At 43.4% G+C, this 21,203-nt stretch overlaps 2 protein-coding genes across 5 annotated transcripts in view; one reads left to right on the top strand and one right to left on the bottom strand.

Annotated features, from left to right (window-relative positions):
• The window catches only part of LOC108151262, a 146,771-nt gene that overhangs the window by 59,833 nt on the left and 65,735 nt on the right, over nucleotides 1-21,203 (top strand). For 3 of the 4 annotated variants that reach the window (XM_017279783.2, XM_017279781.2, XM_017279782.2), the window contains exons 3-7: nucleotides 6,703-7,277; nucleotides 7,943-8,048; nucleotides 8,113-8,637; nucleotides 9,385-10,286; nucleotides 10,374-10,477. In XM_017279783.2, the coding sequence (XP_017135272.1) occupies nucleotides 7,207-7,277; nucleotides 7,943-8,048; nucleotides 8,113-8,637; nucleotides 9,385-10,286; nucleotides 10,374-10,477 (1,708 nt within the window). In that variant the 5' untranslated portion in view covers nucleotides 6,703-7,206. Of the gene's footprint in view, nucleotides 1-6,702; nucleotides 7,278-7,942; nucleotides 8,049-8,112; nucleotides 8,638-9,384; nucleotides 10,287-10,373; nucleotides 10,478-10,824; nucleotides 11,370-21,203 lie in introns of those variants that run through there. The other variant, XM_033386890.1, reaches the window with a different exon arrangement.
• Nucleotides 135-661, bottom strand: LOC108151268 (40S ribosomal protein S19a-like). Its single transcript, XM_017279790.2, has one exon. The coding sequence runs from the start codon at nucleotides 632-634 to the stop codon at nucleotides 164-166; it is 471 nt and encodes a 156-aa protein (XP_017135279.1). The 5' UTR covers nucleotides 635-661; the 3' UTR covers nucleotides 135-163.

The raw sequence follows: 21,203 nt of genomic DNA on the forward strand, positions 1-21,203 counted from the left end.
ATTTACCTGTCACAACCTCGGGCGAAAAACGGTCGAAAACGGCTATCACAGCTCTTATGGTTAATTTTAATTTTCCCATTTCTGAGATCACGCTTCAATCAAGAAACGATTAAATAATAAGCTTAAAAATGTTGTAGACTTCGATTGGATGTGCGATCCACGTTTACTTGGAAATGACAAGGGGACCCGTCTGCTTGGCGGCATCGCGCTGCTTGACCACAATCTGGTTGGCGATGCGATCCAAATCACGCTGTCCGATGGAGCTGAGCTTGCGACCACCCTCTGGGTGCTTCTCGACAAGGCGGGCGTGCTCGAGGGCCTGGAGAGCCTTACGGGCGGCACCGTCAGCGGCACGGCAGAAATGCGAAGGGTGGACACCGTTGCGCTTGCGACCACCATAGATCTTGGTGATGGAGCCAACACCAGCGGGACTGCGGTGATACAGATGGCGCAGGATCGAGACGCAACGCACATAGAACCAGTCGGGATCGTAGGGGGCCAGCTCCTTGAACTTGGCCGTCTTGATAATGTCCATCTGGTCGGGCACCTTCAATTTGCCAGTCTTCTTGAGGAAGACGGCAACCGCCCTGGTAACGGCATGCTGGTCAATATCCTTTACTGTGACACCTGGCATCTTTCTTGTTAAAGTCAACCGGAAAAAAGCCCATACAAAATCATATTCTGACCGTTTTTCGTGCGAGGTTGTATCGGTATAGAAGCCAAACGGCTCCGAAGCGCAGAAAGGGCTTTTAGACCTAAGTAATAAATAGTTCAAGGAACATATACAAGAAAATCTCGGGAAAATTTAGGGATATATTGTTGTAATGTGCAGTCAAAGTTGAAAAACTGCTCAAAAGTTAGCTACTAATGAATCCATATGCTCAAGTACACTCAATATTAGAATAATTTTCAATCTCGCGCTACCTCAATTATGTTGTTGGTTACGTATGAATATGCAGGCTAGTATTTCTACCTTTACCTGTCGTTTTGACCAGGTTCTGCATGCAAGAATTAACATAGATGTATGGAGTTCATTTTAAAACTTGCATATACTATTCAGCGAGAGGGAGAATCTTTCGAAAACAGTACGCTAGCCAAGGAAATACAAAAGACTAGGAAAAAAAAAATTATTCAAGAAAAATTCTTAGACTTAGAAAATGGACTGCCCCAAACAAGGATTTGGAAACACAAGCGATAAAAGCTCATCACCGACATTCTTTGAGAAAAACAAAATTATTGTATAAAAACCTGGAGATATTGACATTATCAAAAGATTGGGTGTTATTTTAAATATTTTAAGCTGCAAAGAACAAAAAAGTTTGGTGAATATGACTGCAGAGCTGTTAATGGAAAAATATCCTGAAAAGAAGCTAACTCCCACGCTTTATAAAATTCTGGCACATGGTCAAATTTTTAATTGAACATCAGAGCCTACCAATTGGAGAGATGTCAGAGAAGGCCCAGGAAACGAGAAACAAGGATTACAAAAAATACGGGAATATGAATACGTGCAAGACATCACGAATTAAGCAAAACCAAGACCTTTTCAACATGTTGGCAGCCTCTTCAGATCCATATATTTCATCCATTAGATTTGTGAGATCACAAATTAAATCGGAAAGTAGTTATTCTTCAGAAATTATAAGTTTATTAGATGTTCCTCCCACTAAACAGGAAGTGGAGGATTATTTAACAGAAAAAAAAAATTCAACCAATTTTCAGATTAAACGAGGGGGAACGTTGTGAGTTGCTACGGACACCGCAACTCTACAGTTATACCCGATACTAAGTCAGTATGGCTCTCCTCCGGCAGACGCCGCTAATATTAAACGACACGACAAAGAGTGCGTGCGAGAGAGACAGAAAATCAGTCTGAGCGTGACGTCGGGCGCTGCGTAGCCACTGCAAATTGATTTCTTTCCTTTGGCTATAAAAATGATCTGATCTGATCCAGATTCAGCAATCAGATAGATATGGTCATTATCTATGATTCTGCGTTTCTCGAATCCTCAATATTGTGGATGCAACAGATTTTCGTTCTTTGTGTGGGCGGAAGGGGGTATGGCGAAATTTTGAGACAACCGTTTTAAAGTGAGATCTAACAGGAGTGCGGATACCAAATTTGGTTACTCTAGCCTTAATATTCTCTGAGATTTGTGAATATCCCCAGATTTTCATCCTTTGCGGGGGCGGAAGGGGGTGTGGCGAAATTTTGAAACAAACTCGTCTCGGTACGATATATTAGGAGTCTGGATACCAAATTTGGTTGCTCTAGCTTTTATAGTCTCTGACATCTAGGCGCTAATGTTTTACTCTAAGCAAAGCCGGCTATGCTACGTGTGTGTTAGAGAGAGACAGGGTGAGAAAAAATGAAATTGTTTTCTTGATGCTGGCTATAATAATAATACGATCCAATTCAGACTCTGCAGTCTAAAATATATGGTCATTCTCTACGATTCTGCGTTTTTGGTTTTCTCATATTTTTAAAATTGTGGATGCCACAGATTTTCGTCCTTTGTGGGGGCGGAAGTGGGCGGGGCGAAATTTCGAAATATTTTTGTAGCAGTGACATATCACAGAAGTCTGGATACAAAACATCGTTGCTCTAGCTCTTATAGTCTTTGAGCACTAGGCGCTGAAGGGGACGGACAGACGGACGGACGGACAGACGGACAGACAGACATGGCTCAATCGACTCGGCTATTGATGCTGATCAAGAATATATATACTTTATGGGGTCGGAAACGATTCCTTCTGGACGTTACACACATCCAATTTTACCACAAATCTAATACCCCAATACTCATTTTGAGTATCGGGTATAAAAAAAATGTTTTTATTTAAATTTTTTAATATTTTGTTAAGTTAAAAATAAATAAAAAAAATTTTTTTATAGTAAAAAACACGATTAAAAGTACTTTATCGATAAAAAAAAAAAATGTTGCATTTTACATAGGAAAATATGCACCGGCAACAAAGTTCAACTTTAACCAATTATTGTGAAGCTTATAGACGCTGTAGCATAATTTACTTAAGCAGATTAAATTTTGAAAGATTTTTCTTTCAAATGCAGTTTGTTTCATGAAGATATCTTTATTTGTTCAGAAGTTATTAATTTAGCAAGCTGAAACGACGGAATTCGCCACCGTGCGGCGGGGCTACACACAGAAATTGAAAGTGGCACGCGCAAATTACTTAATCCGACTTTTCAAGTACTTTGGTGTGACACAGACACAGAGAACTGGGCATAGAAAGGAAAAAGTAGAGGAAACCTGTGGTAAAGAGGCAGTTAAAATGGGGAAGGGAGGCAGCAAAGATGTGGCAAAGAGGCCTCAAAACTGGGGAACGAGAAACCTTCGTCTGGGGTAAATGCCGGCACGTACTTTTGGTCCTTTGATCTAATTTACCAAGCATTTTCAGGTATTCCAACTTTGAATGCCAAAATGAAACTCAAGACGACAACAACAACAACAAGACAAATTTCCGAAAAAAAAAAAAACTTAACGAAAATGAAAATGTTAAATGAAAATAGCCCCAAGAGCCGTCCAGCGAACGTCAGCCCGTCTGTCCGTCTGCTTGTCTGTACTGAGCCTTGGCAGTTAATCAATGAACAGCCGCACCCACAGCTGCCGCAGCAACTCCTGCCGACTTCGACTCATGCCACAGACCATCCCCATCCGCAGCAGAACTGTGGCACGGAAATTACATCAAAAGGAAACTGTTGGCCGAAAGCCCAAGTAATTTTTCAGCGGGGCTGGAGACAGACGCTTTAGAATTAACTAAATAGCAGAGCAGCACAACACCACCGGCCCAACTCGCACTTCATGACATGAAAAGTCACTTAACAGTACAAGGCGGACGACTGGAGACATCAGGAGAGCCCCAAGAATGGCCTCAAAGCTAGCCCGGAGGACACTAGAGCAAGAGAGGAGTCTCTGGTGTCCGGCAGGTGCAAACTGGCCAAAATTTTCATCTGCTTCTGCTTCGCTTTTTTATTGTAACGAATTGCATTTTATTGCTCAGCAGCAGAACCAGACCGGGACTCAGACCAGAACCGCAACAGCCTCCAACCTATTCAAGGCAAAGGAAACGTAAAATGTTGAGCATTTAACTAAATTGTTTCATTTTGCGGTCAAACAAAGTGGAACTGAAGGAGAAAGAACAAATTTCTTTTTAAGCGAGTTGGCACCTCCGGGCTGAGGTTTTGTGGGAGGGAAAGCAAAATGAGAGTAGAGCAACATGAGTTCTTAAGGATAATGCAGATTAATGGAGCTGATGGATTTGGTGTATCAAAGTTGATTATATTCATATTGAAACGTAAGCCAAAGAGCTGGCAGATGTCTTCTGTTGACATATCCGGTTTATTTCACTGAAGATTAATAAATTAAATCAAGAATATTAATCCCTTCCACTGCGACATCCCAAGTTAGAAACTTGTGGAATAAGTAGTCGGACTTTAATAAGTAGTGGGATTTCCTTAACCGTGAAAGTGGAATATGCTCGCTCTTAAGATGCTGAGCAACTCTTGGAGGCAGAAGCAATCGCATTGGATTGAATCACTATATAGATTCTGTAAGATGATGACAGGTATCGATATACACATGAGATCTATCAATTCCAGTGTTGGGTAACACATTGAGTGGAAAGAAGGCAAAAGCAAAAGCTGTCCTCTTGACTTCCGCGTGGTAGACGGATCCACACGTAGACGCGGCTGCTTCTGTTTGGATTCCGCTACTGTGAGCCCGACATGGCCCAGCACTCTGTTCCCGTTCATGTTCATGTGCAGCTGCTCCAGCTTAGATGCAGACCGGACGGAAAACCCAGCAAAAAAGAACCGAAGCGGCGAGCAGAGAGCAGACCAACGCTGGAATAGAAAAGTGGGAAAATTGAGTTGAAAATTGTTCATGGCACACACTTCACAGGCAACGCAAATTGACAGCTGTCAATCAACTACTCGCCCACTCGAGCTCAACCGAACCGAGTCTGGCCAGGTGCCCCACGATGATGATGATGATAATGATGATTGTGATGTTCATGATGTTCATGATGCTCATGATTGTGATGGCTATGGCGCATTCCGGTTCTGGGCTGCACTTGAAATTTATTAAGCGGCTGCTGTAGCTGTGTTCCTGTTGCTGAACTTCCTTCAAGCTGGAAAATCGGACTGCAATGTCTGCTCTCCAAAAAAAAGAAAAAATTACAACGGTTTTAGTAGTCTTTTCCGACTACGAGATACGCTTTACTCAGGGTATACTCAGTCGCAAGAGTCAGTTATGCAAGTAATCCAACAGAAGAGCACTCAAAATTATCTATTCCAAAGGTATTAAAACCATTATTATTGTAGCTCTATCATATGGTTAATGTGTCCTACGTTATGCATAAATGTTCAAATACACAGCATACCCTTGAATCCCACTGGTACGCGATAAGAAAAAAAGAGAAAAAAGAATGGAGGGGCAAACTTTGGTGCTTGGAACTACTTTGGCAAAGTATTTCATTGACGTACAAAGCAGTGCGAGAACTACTCCAAACCCATTCCACTTTGAGAAACTTTGACAGAGCACTCGCACCCACTTGACAACTTCCGGCCGTGTCTATGTCCGTAAAAACACGCTTCCAGCCGCAAAAGAGAGAGAGAGAGAGAGAAAGCCCTAGCCCTGCCTGCCAGTTATTAAGTTTATGGCCATTCACTTGTGGCCAAATAACGTTGATGATTTATTTTGATTGGCTTTGCAGGATACGACCTTTGCCCTAAAGCCGCACTCCATATGTGATTATCCGTGGACTCTGCTTGAGCACGAATCGATCCTGAATGCATTCATCTTTTTATGTGGCTGGTCTTCCAGCTCTCCCTGCTGACCCTTCCCTGGTTCCCATTCCCCTCAAGCTACTCTTTGCGCAAGACATACATAAATGCAGCAGGATTCTTCGTGTACCTGCGCGATTTATTGGGCAAATATTTTTCGAATTAAATTGAATTTTTTCTTCATTATCAACAAGGATTTCCATATTTTTTGCTTCACTTTTTAGTGCTTAAGTCTAGGGCGTGGGGTTTCTTGTGGCATTCAGGACCGGATACTTTCTAAAGAAATCTTTGGCGAGGGCGTTCGCAAAAAGGACAAAAAGTAAAGAGGGAAGTAAGCTTTAAGTAAAATGCAGAGAGCCGGGTTCTCTTATTATATAAAACAATGAAAGGAAAAAAATTGAAAGAGAAGCGTGGCATAAGTGGACAGAAGACAATAGGAAGGAAAGGAGCAAGGGATAAATCATTGAGAAGACCGATTTCATTAGACAGAAGTTTTTTTAGTAGAGTAACGAAGGTACTTCGACAGATTTAAACAATACTCGAATATGAGACACCCCAAAATGTTGGGAGATTTTTTCGTAGTGTTATTTTATTCATTTCGGACTCCTGTCGGAAAGAAAGTAGGGAACGTCTCCAACCGATTTTCTTAATTTCAAATTATTACCAATTATTTTTAGCATGTATACATATATTTTATTATTATATTACATATGTTTAGTAGGAAAATAATATAGCTTACCTTACTTAACCTTCCCCACATTCAAGCCCCCTAGACAACGAAAAGCTACCATATTTTGTAGACCAAAACCACTTGTATAGAGAATCTTTCCAATATTAATCCCATAAATGTTTTTTAAAATATCAAAACCAATATTCTTTTCTTCAATTTTTTTCAGTGTATCTCTGTGTCTCTGTGTGTAGCAAAACCAACAAATCCCCACCCCAGCCCCACTAATAACCAATTAACAATCCGATCAGCCAATCAACTTACAATCAAAATACAGTAAACAATACCATTTAATCCAGTTAAATATCGTTAAATACCGTTAAATACAGTTACATTTTTTTAAATACAGTAACTTATAGTGTTAATGTACAACTCACAGCACTTTCGGCTAGCCGAAACCACAAGAAAACCCCATTCCGACAAAAATGTTAGCTTTTGCAGTGAAAACTAAACCAAAGAAAAACCAAGAATCTTGACAGTGCTGCAAAGCGTATGCTGCAAGATAAAGCAAAATAAACTAGATATGGGTGCAAGCGATTATACATCAGACACACAAAAAAAAACCATCGAAAACGGATTGAGCGCGCAGCTGAAAGACGAGAAGGAGTAACAACCCAAGGATATCGTTTATTAGCAAAGGATCTGCGGGTGCAGACACATAACGCCATGCGCCATGTCAAAACTTCGGCATTACAGGTCCATGGATCAGCCCAGCAGCAGCGGTTGCGTGGCCATCCGCAAAAAGTTAGCAACATTCTACTCAATAACCTTCCTTAGACATCCAAATAAGAAGCAAATAAGATTCATTTTCCATGCTTTCCTCTTCTAAAGTTACTGCTCTTCTAAGGACATCTATAATTTCATGCTTTGGCTAGAACTTTTCACCTCTTCCACCATGCTATAACACTCTACAGCAAGAAACGTCTACATCTCACACTCAACATCACCACACTAAAAGCTTTGAGCTTTCATTCAAACTACACCTACGCATGTCCCACACTGCTTTTCCTTTTCCTGCATGTTACTGTGTAAATAAAATATATCAGAGTGTAAAGCTTACAGCTGACAGCTGGCAGTTTCCAGCTGTGAGCTTTCAACTTACACTCTTTAACTTGAACTTTGAGCCTTCAACCTTGAGCGCTGAGGTTAGAGCTAGAGCATATTTATAGCTAAAGCTCTCGCCTTAACACCTAAACAGCTTTCAGCTGTTGCTTCTGATGGCAGCAAAATGCAGCAGCAGTCCATTCGCATCCCCCTCCACAAACGCAACAAATCCTTTTGCATGGCTGCCACCGCTCCGATCTATACCCAAAGAGATCTGCACAAATACCTATATACTATCTGCCTATAGATAGTCGTATACCAACATGTGTGTGTTCCGTGCTAAGAGTGTACTCGTCTCGTTACAGGACTATGACAGCAGTATGTTTCGTGTGCAACCTGCCCATCATGTCGCACCAGGTGGGTCTGGTGTGGTCAGGTGGCAACGGTTGGGATGACCTCGTCCGCGAACAGGTGAGTGGACTCTGTCCTAGGATAGCCATCCAAGTAATGCGTATTTGCTACTCTGCTCCGTTAGCTGGAGGAGTCAACGATCCGTCAGAGATTAGGCGGACGTCGCGATTCCGCCGCTCAGATCACTACACCACCGAGCACCTCACCGCCGCCAGGACTTCAACGGCGGAGGCGCAGCTCTTTGGCCCAGCTTACTGACATTCTGCGCGAGTGGAGCGGAGGCACCAAGCAACAGACCCAGCAGCAGCAGCAGGCTCAACAACAAGCCCGCAACAAGGGCCAGTTAAATCGCCGCGAAACACTCGCCGATCTCGCCCGCAGCTTGCCCTGGCGGACATCCACGACCGATGCGAGCACTGGTGCTGGTGGTGCTGGCTGCAGTTCCAGTGGAGGCAATATCACATACATTGCCCCGCGCAAGCGTCGCGAATCGAGCGCCGATTCCGGCATACGCAGCATAAGATCCCGGCGCGAATCGAACACGGCCGAGTTCGTAAAACACTGGAACAGGCGCGAGAGTACAGCAGTTGAGGAACTGCCTCCGAGCCACATTTCCGTGAATGTCGTTGTCGTCGAAGCTACCAAGAGCGTGAGTTTTTGGAATTGATCCGAGCTCTTGACCTTTCTGTACTCCTGCAGGGCAGCTGGAAGATATAGAGTATGAGTATGCCCTGTAGGAAGCCGTTCCTTTTTTTTTTTTTCATCGATGGGACATACTTTTTAACTAAAGTTATTAGTACGGATGAAATAGAGTTTTTATTTCCTTGATCGATTCATCATTCCCAAAAAGATGCCCTGAAAGAAGCCTTCCTCTGAATAATTCAAACATATTGCGTCCCTGTACGCTTTGAGAAATGTTGTCGAAGCACACTAATGACCAGGCTGTAACTAATTTGAATTCGTTCTAGTGCAGAGCAATGAATGCGTTGTTTTGACGGGACTGTACTTCTTTAAGACGTATGTACATTTTTTCCTGAGCAATGAATGCGTTTTTTTGACGGGACTGTACTTCTTTAGGACGTATGTACATTTTCTCCTGATAAATTGCAGGGAGGCACTGCGTCACTTGATCAATGCCGCCGTTTGGGGTAACTGTACGATGAGATAGACAGTCAGAGATATAATAATTTTTTGAATATGCTTAGTATATTGCAAATGCTTTGACGGCAGCCGAAGTTTGATATAGCACTTGCTAGTTTTGACTTGACTGAACTCCTTCAAATAATTTCCCAGAAGCCCTAATCCTTCTTCTCTACCAATTGACCTTTGACCTTAAACCCAGCATGCAACTCTTCTCTCTCTTCCCACCGCCTTCCTTTTCTGCCTGGGAACGCAGGCCTCGCGCCGCGGATCCGGGGAGAGCTACTTGTCGAGCAGCCGGCGGGACAGCAATGTCGCCGGCCGCGTGACAACGCCGCCACCGCCACCCAAGAACCAGGTGGCCAAGAAGCGGGACTCGCTTGCCGCCCCGGAGTTCCCCAACTTCCGGCAGGAGCAGCGTCCCTCCACCAGTTCCGCCGGCTCCTGTCACTCCGACTCCGTCTCCGTGCCACTAATACAGTACCATCAGCAGGTCGACTCCGCATGCCAGGCCCTGCCGCCGCCAACCATCATAACCAGCTCGGTGACGCCGCCGGCCACCAGCCCAACGGCCCCAAAAGGTCGGCGCGACTCCACCACGCAATGCGGCCGCGTAAATCGGCGCGACTCAAAGGCCGGCCACAGTCCGGAGCGGGCACCGCGCATGAACCGTCTCCAGCGTCAGGCCACTGCCTTTGACGAGAGCGTCCTTCCCGGTGGCAGCCGACGCGGGTCCCAGCCGGCCCTCAGCCCGGATCCGCCCGAGGATTGTGAACGCCGTGCCTCGCGCCGTGACTCCCTTTCGCCGGACAGCGCCTCGCGCGGAGGACGTCGTGACTCGCGCACCCATCTCTCGCCAGATCGCACACATGAGCGCGACGGCAGCCCCCGGCGGCAAACACTGCGCCGCCAGAGCAGTTCGGCGGCCCGCCACTCGCCCGACTCCAACAGCTGCGGCTCGTCGAGGGATCCCAGTCCCTGCTCACGGCCACCGCCTTTGCCGACTGTTGAACAAAACCAGAGACCTGCCATTAGGCGCCAGTCCACCACAGAGGAGATCCTAATAGCGCGCGGCTTCCGGCGCCAATCCACCACGGAGGAGATGATTCGTTGCCGCAACTTCCGGCGCCAGAGCTCCCAGAGCGACGACGTCTGTCGGTGGGTACACGGAACAGGAGATCCCCAAGGATCGCCAGTCATTCATTGAGCCATTATTGAGCATCTCTCTTTCTAATCTTGATATAGCTACCGCGGACGTCGCGATTCATCAGCCCAGATTATTGACGGCACCATCGGCACCATGACCGTGGAGACCACTAGCACTTTCTTCGACTCCAGTACTCAGACAGGTAATTTGTTGTAAAGTTTTTCCGTCAAAAGAGATTTCCTTTACCATTTTCCATTGCATTCCCATTTCCGTTTTGTATTTCGGTATCGAAAATGCCGCGCATCGTGAGAAAGTTGCAGTCCTGCCAGCTGGTGGATTAACTGTTGCCAAAAGCTCAACTTTAAAAAGCTTTGGTGTCAGCTTCCAGCAGCTGGCGGGGAAGCCACAACAGCTGTGTATCGCGCAGGGCTGCCAACTTGTGTGTTAATCGTTTCGTTGGTAAAAACGGTGTGAACGAAAACGGCGGGGAGATGCCATGTCACCATGTCAATGGCGGCGCCTGGCCTTCCGTCTGCCATCAGTTGCTGTTGAAAACGCAGACGTGCCACAAGAACCAGGCATAGTTCGCACCCGTGTCCTCGTTCGAGTTCGAGTCCGAGTTCGAGTCCGAGCCGGCATCCAGACCCCAGAGCGTGTCCCGTGTTCGCCATCGTAAACTGTAAATACAAATAAAAAGTTTGTTGTCGCTGCTTCCCACCCCTCTTTGCCCTGCTCTCTGGCCGTCTCTCCACCCACAAGCCGCCCAGCTTTGCTACCGCCGACGTTCGCGCTCTTATCGCTCGGTCCGTGCGCATTAGTGTGCGATTCTCTGTACCACTGTGTGCGTGCGTGTGTGTGCAGGATATACAATATATTTTTCTCAATTTTTTTTCGGTGTGTGAACATTTTGTTGTGTTTTGTTTTAATTGTTGCTGTGGGTGGCAGTGAGCCTTTGAGTGCAGTTTCGTCGACAAACGGCAGCGACGTGGCCCAGTACGTTGACGTTGGCAGTGACGGCGTTGGGTCGCTGCGCAGCGGCCGTCGCCAGCCGTCGAGCAGTAGTGCCAGCAGCAGCAGCAAATGTAGTCGCAGCGGTCTGTATAAATCCTCATACATATCATCATATCTGAAGGACATACATACTTACATAGTATGTACATATATCCATGGCATACATCTCGTCGATGCGAAGAGTGGAATTCCTCAAGTCCCTCTCTAGCACACAGTCGCATTCCATCCCAGAACTTTAATGAATGAAAGTGCAATGTCCTTCTATCTGTGTGCCAGTCTTTTTCTGAATGAGTGCTGCCTTTTATACCTCATGGTCTCTCTGTCTCTTTCTCCCTCTCTCCATCTCTCTCTCTCTCTCTCTCTCTCTCTCTATCTCTCTCCGTCTCTTTTCTGTTATGAATGAACTGCGAATGGAGTTTTGTGTGACAGCCAACAATGACAAACGCACAGTACCGAGACACAGGCTGAGACCTAGACTGAGACACAGACCGCGAACCAGACCGAGACCCAGATATCGATATGGATGGTGCAACAAGTTTTCGGACCCAAGTTGCTCCAATAGATATGGATAGTGACTAAACCTGTTGCCAGACGAGAGCTTAATCAATGCCCCTTTTACCCCTGGAAATCGGAGACAAATCCCTGCAGAAAGAGTAGCAGAGTAGGTTCAGAGCTAATTTGGAATGGATGGCAGAGTGCAGCAGTAATGGGCCGGTCAATTAGGCACAATTGGTGTCCTGGCAAAGGATTTGGCGATGTCTGGACCATCGGGCTAATTGATTCTGAGTGGGAGCCCAGTGGGAGAGAAGAGATTAGACGAATAAACACTTGCCTAAATCCGTAATATTCATGAAAATATCGTCTAAAATTTCGCAATCAGCTTTGGGACAAAGCTACAGTAGAAATATCCAGGGTATGGTAATTGGAAAAATGTTATGCTAATGTTAACAAAAAATGAATAAATAGGAGGATGAACCGATACATCCTCCTTCCGAAGTGACTCGGGATTCTTAAAACGTACAGCTCTGGATGTGCTGTTCGTGCGAAAAGGTATTTCCGGCACATTTCTAGCACATGTGATTGATCAGGTTATAGAAAGTCTAGAACGAACTTTATTTCCACGCAATTAAAGATGTGCACAGATGGTGGTATACAGAAGAAAGATTAATAAAATTTCTTAAATTACAGTAGCCAATCTAATTCCAGATAAAGATTTTAAGTTCCATCAGCTATCAATGGGAAAGTGCTTTGGCTCAGGTACTTTCAAGAACCCTTTTCCTTCAACTCATTTAAAGAGTAACCCAAAAAGTGTATTCCCAAGTCAAAGCTGTCCATTTGAAGATGAATTACTCAGACCAATTGCCACAAACAATCCATTAGCTTACAAAAATACGAATACCAACTGACAAAACAGAACGAAGAAGGACGACACGAAGGAATACTGACAGCAATCACCAATTGACAGTCCATAGACCAGTTAGTATATTAACCACCTTCGATTATATTCATTTTTATAATTGAGTTTTTACGATACACAAAAAAACTAAAAGAGAGAACCGGTTGAGGCCGTCGGGTCGTCACGACGGGGTCATTCAGGCACGAAATTAACGTTAATTTATGGCCAAAGAGTAAATTATTTTCCCAAAAAGGGACACTTTTGTTACGAAATTTAGGATTGATTAAGAATGATGACGAAAGTGCCGACCACAACTGTAAAGCAAAATTAGATATTAAATTTGGATATTGTAAATCAAATGGACGAATGACTATTCCGTTTCCTCCGAGACACAATAAGAGACTTTTTAAGTCGAATATGCTCCTACAATTGTGTTCGATAATTAAGAAAAAGTTTCCTAAAAATAGCCAGATATTCTCTAAATTACTCTAAGAGACTGTTCTTTTTCAAGGTCAGGGTAATAGTTTCCCCACGAACGCCCCACGAAGGTCAAGGTCATACTCTTATGAACGTCCAATTGTTTGGTTTAATTTTTTTTTTAGCGGAAATATATATTTATGGGCACTGGGTATTTCAAATAATTAATGTAACGCCCCGACGGAAGCGTTTCCGCCCCAAAATTTATCAAAGTATTTAGAATTATATTGATCAGCATCAATAGCCGAGTCGATAGAGCCATTTCTGTCTGTCTCTCCGTCCGTTTGTCCGTCTTGCTTGACGCCTAGTTCTCAAAAACTGAGCTAAAGCAACGAAATGTATCCAGACTCCTGTGATGTCACACTGAATCAAGTTTGCTTCAAAGTTTTGCCACGCCCTCTACTGCCCCCACAATTTTGAAGATACAAGAAAGAAAGAGGCAGAATCGTAGAAAATTACCATATCTAGCAGACTGTCAAATCTGAATCAGATCGGATTATTATTACAGCCAGAGGTAACAAATAAATTCGCAGTGGCTAGACAACGCCGTCCACGCTGTCTCTCTCTCGCACAGTCTTTGTCGTGTATGGTTTTCCTTCTGGCGGAAGGAGTGTCGGGTATAAATGTAGAGTTGCGGTCGTAGCTGCGATTTACAACGTTCCATACGTTAAAAGCATACGAACGTACGTTTTTGTGGAGTTGATTCGATTGATTCATTGGGTGATTGATTGGTAAGTGACTGAGTGAACCAACTGATGGATAGGCTGAGCTATCGCAGTCTTGGCCCCTGGTCCCTGCCCAAAGGCGGGCCCTCCTGTGCAGCTCATAAAAGAGCTCGTAATCGAATGAGTTACCAGCAGCTGCCCATCGATTAGAAATTCTAAAGTTTTCAAATCATTTCTGGCCATAAAATTCAAATTGTTACGACGCCAGCAGCAGTGGACATAAACAGGAATCGCAGGAAAGTGAAATAAGAATCTCTATCATAAATGTCCGAGGCTTTATATACCCTTGGAGATGTAGCGTTTCTATGGCAGGGGTTTGTGATATAATCATCCAAAAGATTTGAATTGTAATAAAATAATATTAAAGTTCTAAAGTACTGAAGGACATTGCGATATCGACTCGACTCAAGGATGTACAGGATAACGTATAGAGTCAATCACTTATAATAACCTCATCAAGGGTATCAAATTGTCAGGTTCGGATTTTGTAACAGCATAGGCCCAGGCCCATTTCCAAGACCTGGCTCAATAAAACCGATAATTATGGACTCTACCTGACTGACTGGTTTCCAACCTACTACACCCCCCACACTCCAGCAACAGTAGTAGGCGTGGCAGCTGCACGAATGTATAATGCCATTAACAGCTGTCACTTTCTTTAGCCTCTCGTTGGGCTGTTGAAACATTTGACAGTCAAACAGGATAGGGATGGGACCTCGGCGGAGTAGAGAGGAGGAGCTTGAGTGTCCCATAAAAAGCGGCCAAAAATAACAAGAAACAAATAAACGGAAGACAGCAGCAGGTCAGGACACGGTCATGGACAGGCCAACGGCTAGAGTGTGGTCCTGGGACTAAGCCTCCTGAGTGGGGTGGTTGGGGAGGTGGCCAAATGCCATAAAAATGATGATAATAATAATATTGAGATAGCAGTTCAGTTTCGTGGTAATGGCTCGCGTTTATTTGCCAAACAAGATGGTTGTCAATTGTCCTGTCTTGTCCTGTCCTGTCTTTCCGTCCTCCTCTACATATCCAAATTGCTGGCTGAAACCCTGCTTCAATCATACGCACCTTTGTACGCACTAAAATGCTAACGGACACCGCGTGGTGCACTGGGTCCTCGGGTAGTTGGTGGCAGCTTAATGCCCGACCAAATCAATAGATTTCAATAGAGGCCTATCAAACGGTGGAATTCTGCAATTGCTCAACTCCCAATTGTTGGTCGAATCAGGCTTTCTATCAGTAAATCCGATAATTTAGTGGGAGAGCGCAAGCGTCTGATGGATATATGAAAGGTTTATCAAACGAAGTCAGTTAAATTTAAGATCACATACCAAATAAACCTAAATATATCTGATTGTTTTCTGATTGATGAAATCATAGTAAGGACTGTACCATATCACTCATGGCGTATGCTTATCCCTCAAAATCACTCGGAAAATACGTAATAAAATGTCTTACGTTAAAGGTTCTTCATAAAGTTAATATATTACGACGACTCAATAACAGAATCAGGTCACAATTCGAATGATCCTATAAATATCTGATTGATAATTGGCTTTTTGATTGGATTTGCTGAAAGTTTTGAATACGTAGTATACGCATATCGGCATACCCTTGCTACTTTCTTTCGAAAGTCCGTATATTTCACATGCAATCCTGTTGATCTAATGGCAGTAATTCCCCCTGCATTCTCTTGCGGCTATTTTTATAAAATCAAATGAACACACAACTCGAAGCACGCCAAGAAAGAGTCGAGCCAAAAAAATAAACAAAAAAAACCAATAAAAAAGGAAAAGAGAGGAAAAACATCTCACTAATTGAAGTAATGCCGGTTGGCTAGTAAGGGGTGGTATTATCGTGGGTCAGGGGCGCAGTAGTTCCAGTAGGTGATGGGTTGGTTTCGGCGCAGACAGAATGTTTGACTTTGGCTCAATTAACGCCACACGGTGAATGGTCGACTCATAGATTCATTAAAATACAGCACACAAAACAGGACAAGACTGGACTGGACTGGACTGGCCTGGAGGCCCACACCCACATGAGGAAGGGCAGGGGAGGGAAAAGAAAAGTGTGTGTGTATGTGTATGTATTTAAGTAATTTGGATTAAACATGCAGTCCTGCGGGAAAGAAGGCAACGGCGAGGACAATAGCAAATCACCTGACCCATTAACCACCAATGTTTACAATTTCTGTGTGTATGCCTGTCTCTTTTGTTCACTCTCTCTCCATCTCCCTCTCTCACTATCTTACTGTGTATGTATGCGTGTGCGCTTGCGGGTGTTGATGTTTGAAGACCGAGTCGTAGTCGTAGCCGGAATATAACTTACCAGATGTTAAGAATTTAATTAAGTTCCTTTCTTAGATGATAAGCTAAAAATGCTGTACTCAGACATGAAGATATACAGACAATACATACATATGGATATACATATTTCATATATATATATATATATATATATATATATATATATATACTCGTACAAAATAGTTGTAGTTGCAATAGTCCAAAACCCCCATGAAACGGTAGCATTCAATAGATTTGGACTAGGATAGCGCTATAATAATCTGATGAACGGTCTCTCAATTAAAAAAATGTATAACCAACTGGCTTTTGGGCACAATTCTGCATTTGAATAATAAGCTATTTCCCCGAGCAGGTCAGGGTGTGGACCTGTAGACCAATCGATCATAAACCAACAAATCAAAACGCGATTAGAAAAAACCCCACTGATATACGAGGGCGGTCCTAAATGTTTTCAGCCTGACAAACTGTTGTTTTGATCAGGCATCTTTTAATGTGTAACTCCATCGAAACTAATATGATTTTGTAGGGGATGATAGTGTGATAAAATAATTCTCAAAGTAGGAAATAGTCAATTGGGTGTAAATCCACAGCTCCACATAACGCTCTGCTCGTTACATCATGGTTGATTACGTTCTACTTCAATCATAAAAACACATGGTTGATTTACTGTATTTCCACCCAAAAACATTTGCCACCAACCCATGAAACAGTGACTCAAGCGAACCACAGAGTCGATACGAAAGGGTTCCTGTCAGCAAATCTGGGTGGAGAACGATAGCTGTAGGATAGGTGTGAAGGGATACAAAAAATGTGGCAAGAAAAACCGCAACATGCTGTCGCTTTGCTAATTGGAGCAGCCAAACGACTCCGACACCAGCAAGGATAGACTCAGTCGGCTGGGGAGAACAAGGAGTTGTGGGTAGATACTAGAGTCTGGGGACCAACGACTGGGGCACGAAGGATGAGCATGACGTGGCAGATGAAAATAATTACAAAACAGTTTACTCAATAAAATTCCAAGTGATTTAACTACAACAAGAAAGAAGACGCAGATCCAAGACGTGGACGGAGGGGACACAAGTCGAGGAAGAGACAAGGATGAGACGAGGCAGGGACGAGGGAGGATAGCAGGAGCAGCATGACAAAGACGGCAGCGAACAGAATGGGGCCAAAAGTTGCCTACACACATACCACAGCGGAGACAAGGGCAAGAGCAGGGGGGCGACAGTAAGAGTAGAGCTGACATTGATTGAGCGAGGATGTGAGTAAATGGCAGAGATTGTTGGCCATTAAAAGCCGTGGACCAGGGACTAGGGACCAGGGACCACGACCAGTATTAAATCCCCTGAATCACCTTAACTCTATTCAGCTCCACCTCAGGACACCTCTGCTACTATATCTGGCACGCAAGTCTCTGCCACGAACGCAACCACGCATGCATATTAAAACGAGGGGAACGTTGTGAGTGGGTGCTACGGCCGTGACTCTACATTAATACCCGATACTTAGATATACTTTGATACTTTGAAATAAATTTGTAACAGGGAGACATTACGGGAGTGTGGACACCAAATTTGGTTTCTCTAGCTCTTATAGCCTCTGAGATCCAGGCGCTCATCGGGACAGACAGACATACAAGTTAACGTACCCAATTCTATTGAGCTCTTATACGAGTTGTAAACAATCTTTGGCTTTCTAAAACGAAAACAATTTTAATCTTGGGCCTCCGCCTAATTGATTTCTAAGATGTACAATCTCAATGGCTCCCGCCACAATCCCAATCTTTGACACTCGCCTAACTGGAAAAACAATGTTTGCCCACACCCGGCTTCTCATAAACAATCTCACACCCGGCTTTCTGCAGATCCTGCACTTTGGGTATTTTACAGTTCTCTCTTTGGATGACGAAATCCAATACTCGGGATGGCGAAATCAATTGAGATGTTTATAGAAAAACTATTCCCGAAAGGGATCGACGATGCAAAGATCAAAAAGTTCAAGTCAGTCTTGATCCAGAAGCGACACCGAAAAGTCGAACTAAAAACTTAGATCGCGCAAACCCTTTGTCCGGAATCCTTTGTGACCCTCAACTTAAATCTATATCTGTAAACTTAGAAGTTAAATAAAAAACTTTTTAAAAACGCAATCCGCTACCGCAGTTATTTAATTGGCGCCCAACGTGGGGCGACGTTGTATAAAAAGCACCGAAAAATAAAAGTGTTGCGTCGTGCCGAAACCCGAAGGACAATTAATTAATGGAATAAATCCTTCAATATAAAAACGCGGAGTGACTGTGAGATATTAGATAAGAAAAAGTGAGATTAAAAGGAAACAACCCGGAGCTTAGGGTGTGCAAAAATAAATACAAAAAAAGCTAATCAAGACAATTCAAAAATAAAAAAAAAAAAAACAAAATCTTTAAACAAAACAAATCAAAACAAAACACAAAGAAAGTAAACTACCAGCTAAACCAGAGAAGGAAGACCCCCAGAAGACCCAGTTAAACAACGAAGAAATTTACGAAGGAAGACCCGTTCGAAGAATTGTCAGCCAAACCAAGAAGGAAGAGCCTAAGAAGGACGACCTCTACCGGATAGTTAGTGAGCGAAAGTTGTAGTACTAAATATATAAGTTCAATTAGGTTTAAGCCCAGCGGTGGTCAAGAATATAAAAACAAACATATAAGAAAAATTTAAGGTGGATCAACTAACTTTAGACTTTGGAAAACTAAAAATGATTAATTCACAGACAAGGACCGATCTCACTGCAGATCTGGTCAAACAATTTGTAGCACTTCAAATTTCACAAGTACAGGAGCAAATAGTAAATTTGAAACAACAAATAGAATCTTAATCCGATCATGTTTCAGATTATCAGGAGGAAACAATAGATGAGACAATTAAAGATGACACCACTTTAAAAGCAATAGAATCCCTACCAATTTTCAATGGTGGATTAAACCAATACGTAGGATGGAGGGAAGCTGCAGAAACTGCAGTGAAACTATATAAAAGAGGAAGTAAGCAATGCCTTGACAATTTTAAGAAACAAGACGAGGGGGAACGTTGTGAGTTGCTGCGGACGCCGCAACTCTACAGTTATACCCGATACTTAGTCAGTATGGCTCTCCTCCGGCAGACGCCGCTAATATTGAACGACACGACAAAGAGTGCATGCGAGAGAGACAGAAAATCAGTCTGAGCGTGACGTCGGGCGCTGCGTAGCCACTGCAAATTGATTTGTTCCTTTTGGCTAAAAAAATGATCTGATCTGATCCAGATTCAGCAATCTGATAGATGTGTGGTCCCAGGGTTTCTGCACTGATATGGATTGAATCCCGAGACGGCGATTTAATAAGTTGTAGATGTGAGCTTTTATTAAGTATTTAAATGGACTAAGATTATGATTAACAATGTATTTGTATGTGCATATAGTTTTGGGTTATGTGGATCATTTGTCTGCTGTGTGTGAAACTCGCGAAACTCTGGCACCGACTAACTCTCGCTTTCGCTGACTCCCGCTCTCTTGATCTCTACTCTTAACCCTAGAAACCTCCTGCTGTCGTGATGTCTCTCTCTCTCTCTGCTCAAAACGGGTGTTGTTCAGTACTGGCGGCCACTTCGAGTCTCTCTCTGCACCGTGGACTCTATCCCGATTCCTACATAGATATGGTCATTATCTATGATTCTGCGTTTTTAGTTTTCTCGTATCCTCAATATTGTGGATGCCCCAGATTTTCGTCCTTTGCGGGGGCGGAAGGAGGTGTGGCGAAATTTTGACACAAAACGGTCAAGGTCCGATATCACAGGAGTGTGGATACCAAATTTGGTTGCTCTGGCTCGTATAGGTTCTGAGATCCCTGAACTCATATTTTGCAATTGGCAAAACCGACCATGAAACCTGTGTGTTAGAGAGAGACAGAGCGAGAAAAAATGAAATTGTTTTCTTAATTCTGGCTATAATAATTATACGATCTGGTTCAGATTTTGCACTCTTGAAGATATGGTCATCCTCTACGATTCTGTTTTCTTGTATCTTTGAATTTGTGAATGCCACAGATTTTCGCACTTTGTGGGGGCGGAAGTGGGCGGGGCAAAGTTTTGAAACATTCTTGTAACTGTGCCATATCACAGAAGTCTGGTTATAAAATGTCGTTGCTCTAGCTCTTATAGTCTTTGAGCACAAGGCGCTGATAGGGACGGACAGACGGACAGACGGAAGGACGGACAGACAGACAGGGCTCAATCGACTCGGCTATTGATGCTGATCAAGAATATATATACTTTATGGGGTCGGAAACCATTCCTTCTGGACGTTACACACATCCATTTTCACCACAAATCTAATATACCCCAATACTCATTTTGAGTATCGGGTATAATTAGAGAGAATGCCTTAAGCATTTTTGTCACAGCCCTAAACGGCGGTATTGCAGAAATCTTGTTCTCATTGAATCCCCTAGATTTACCGAATGCCTTGGCAAAGGTACAGGAATTGCAATCAAATAACATACGGGCCCCATTTGCCTACCAATTCAGTGGCCCCAGAATTCAGTGAATAATAATAACAATACTAAAATACAATAATAAAGGGATTTTCAAAGGAATAACATGTCATGGGGACAACCCTATTTCTTAGGTAATAGACAACAAAATCAGGCCCCAGAACCAATGGATGTAGACGAATCAATAAAAATCCAGAACCGTCAGAACGGCAATCAATACAGGGGTAATAATAATAATAATAGAAATTATCGGGAAAATACTAATGGTTATTATCAGAGAAATAATAACAATTATAACCAAGCTCAGCAATTTAGAGCAAACGTAGTACCGAACAATCAATCTAACGCAAATCAAGCTCAGAAACGAAAACCAATCGAAACGTCGGAACAACCGGCTAATAAAGCAATGCGGATAAATAAAGATGAAGAGGACCATTTTTTAGATCAGCCCCCGAAGTAGGTCTGCCCCACTTAAAAAGAATAGATAAAAAACTAAACAAAGAATTAAA

This window comes from Drosophila miranda, chromosome XR (genome assembly GCF_003369915.1).
Source record: "Drosophila miranda strain MSH22 chromosome XR, D.miranda_PacBio2.1, whole genome shotgun sequence".
Classification (NCBI taxonomy): domain Eukaryota; kingdom Metazoa; phylum Arthropoda; class Insecta; order Diptera; family Drosophilidae; genus Drosophila; species Drosophila miranda.

Excerpts from the sequence above, each read along its gene's own strand:
- LOC108151268 (XM_017279790.2), bottom strand. The coding sequence starts at position 634 with ATGCCAGGTGTCACAGTAAAGGATATTGACCAGCATGCCGTTACCAGG.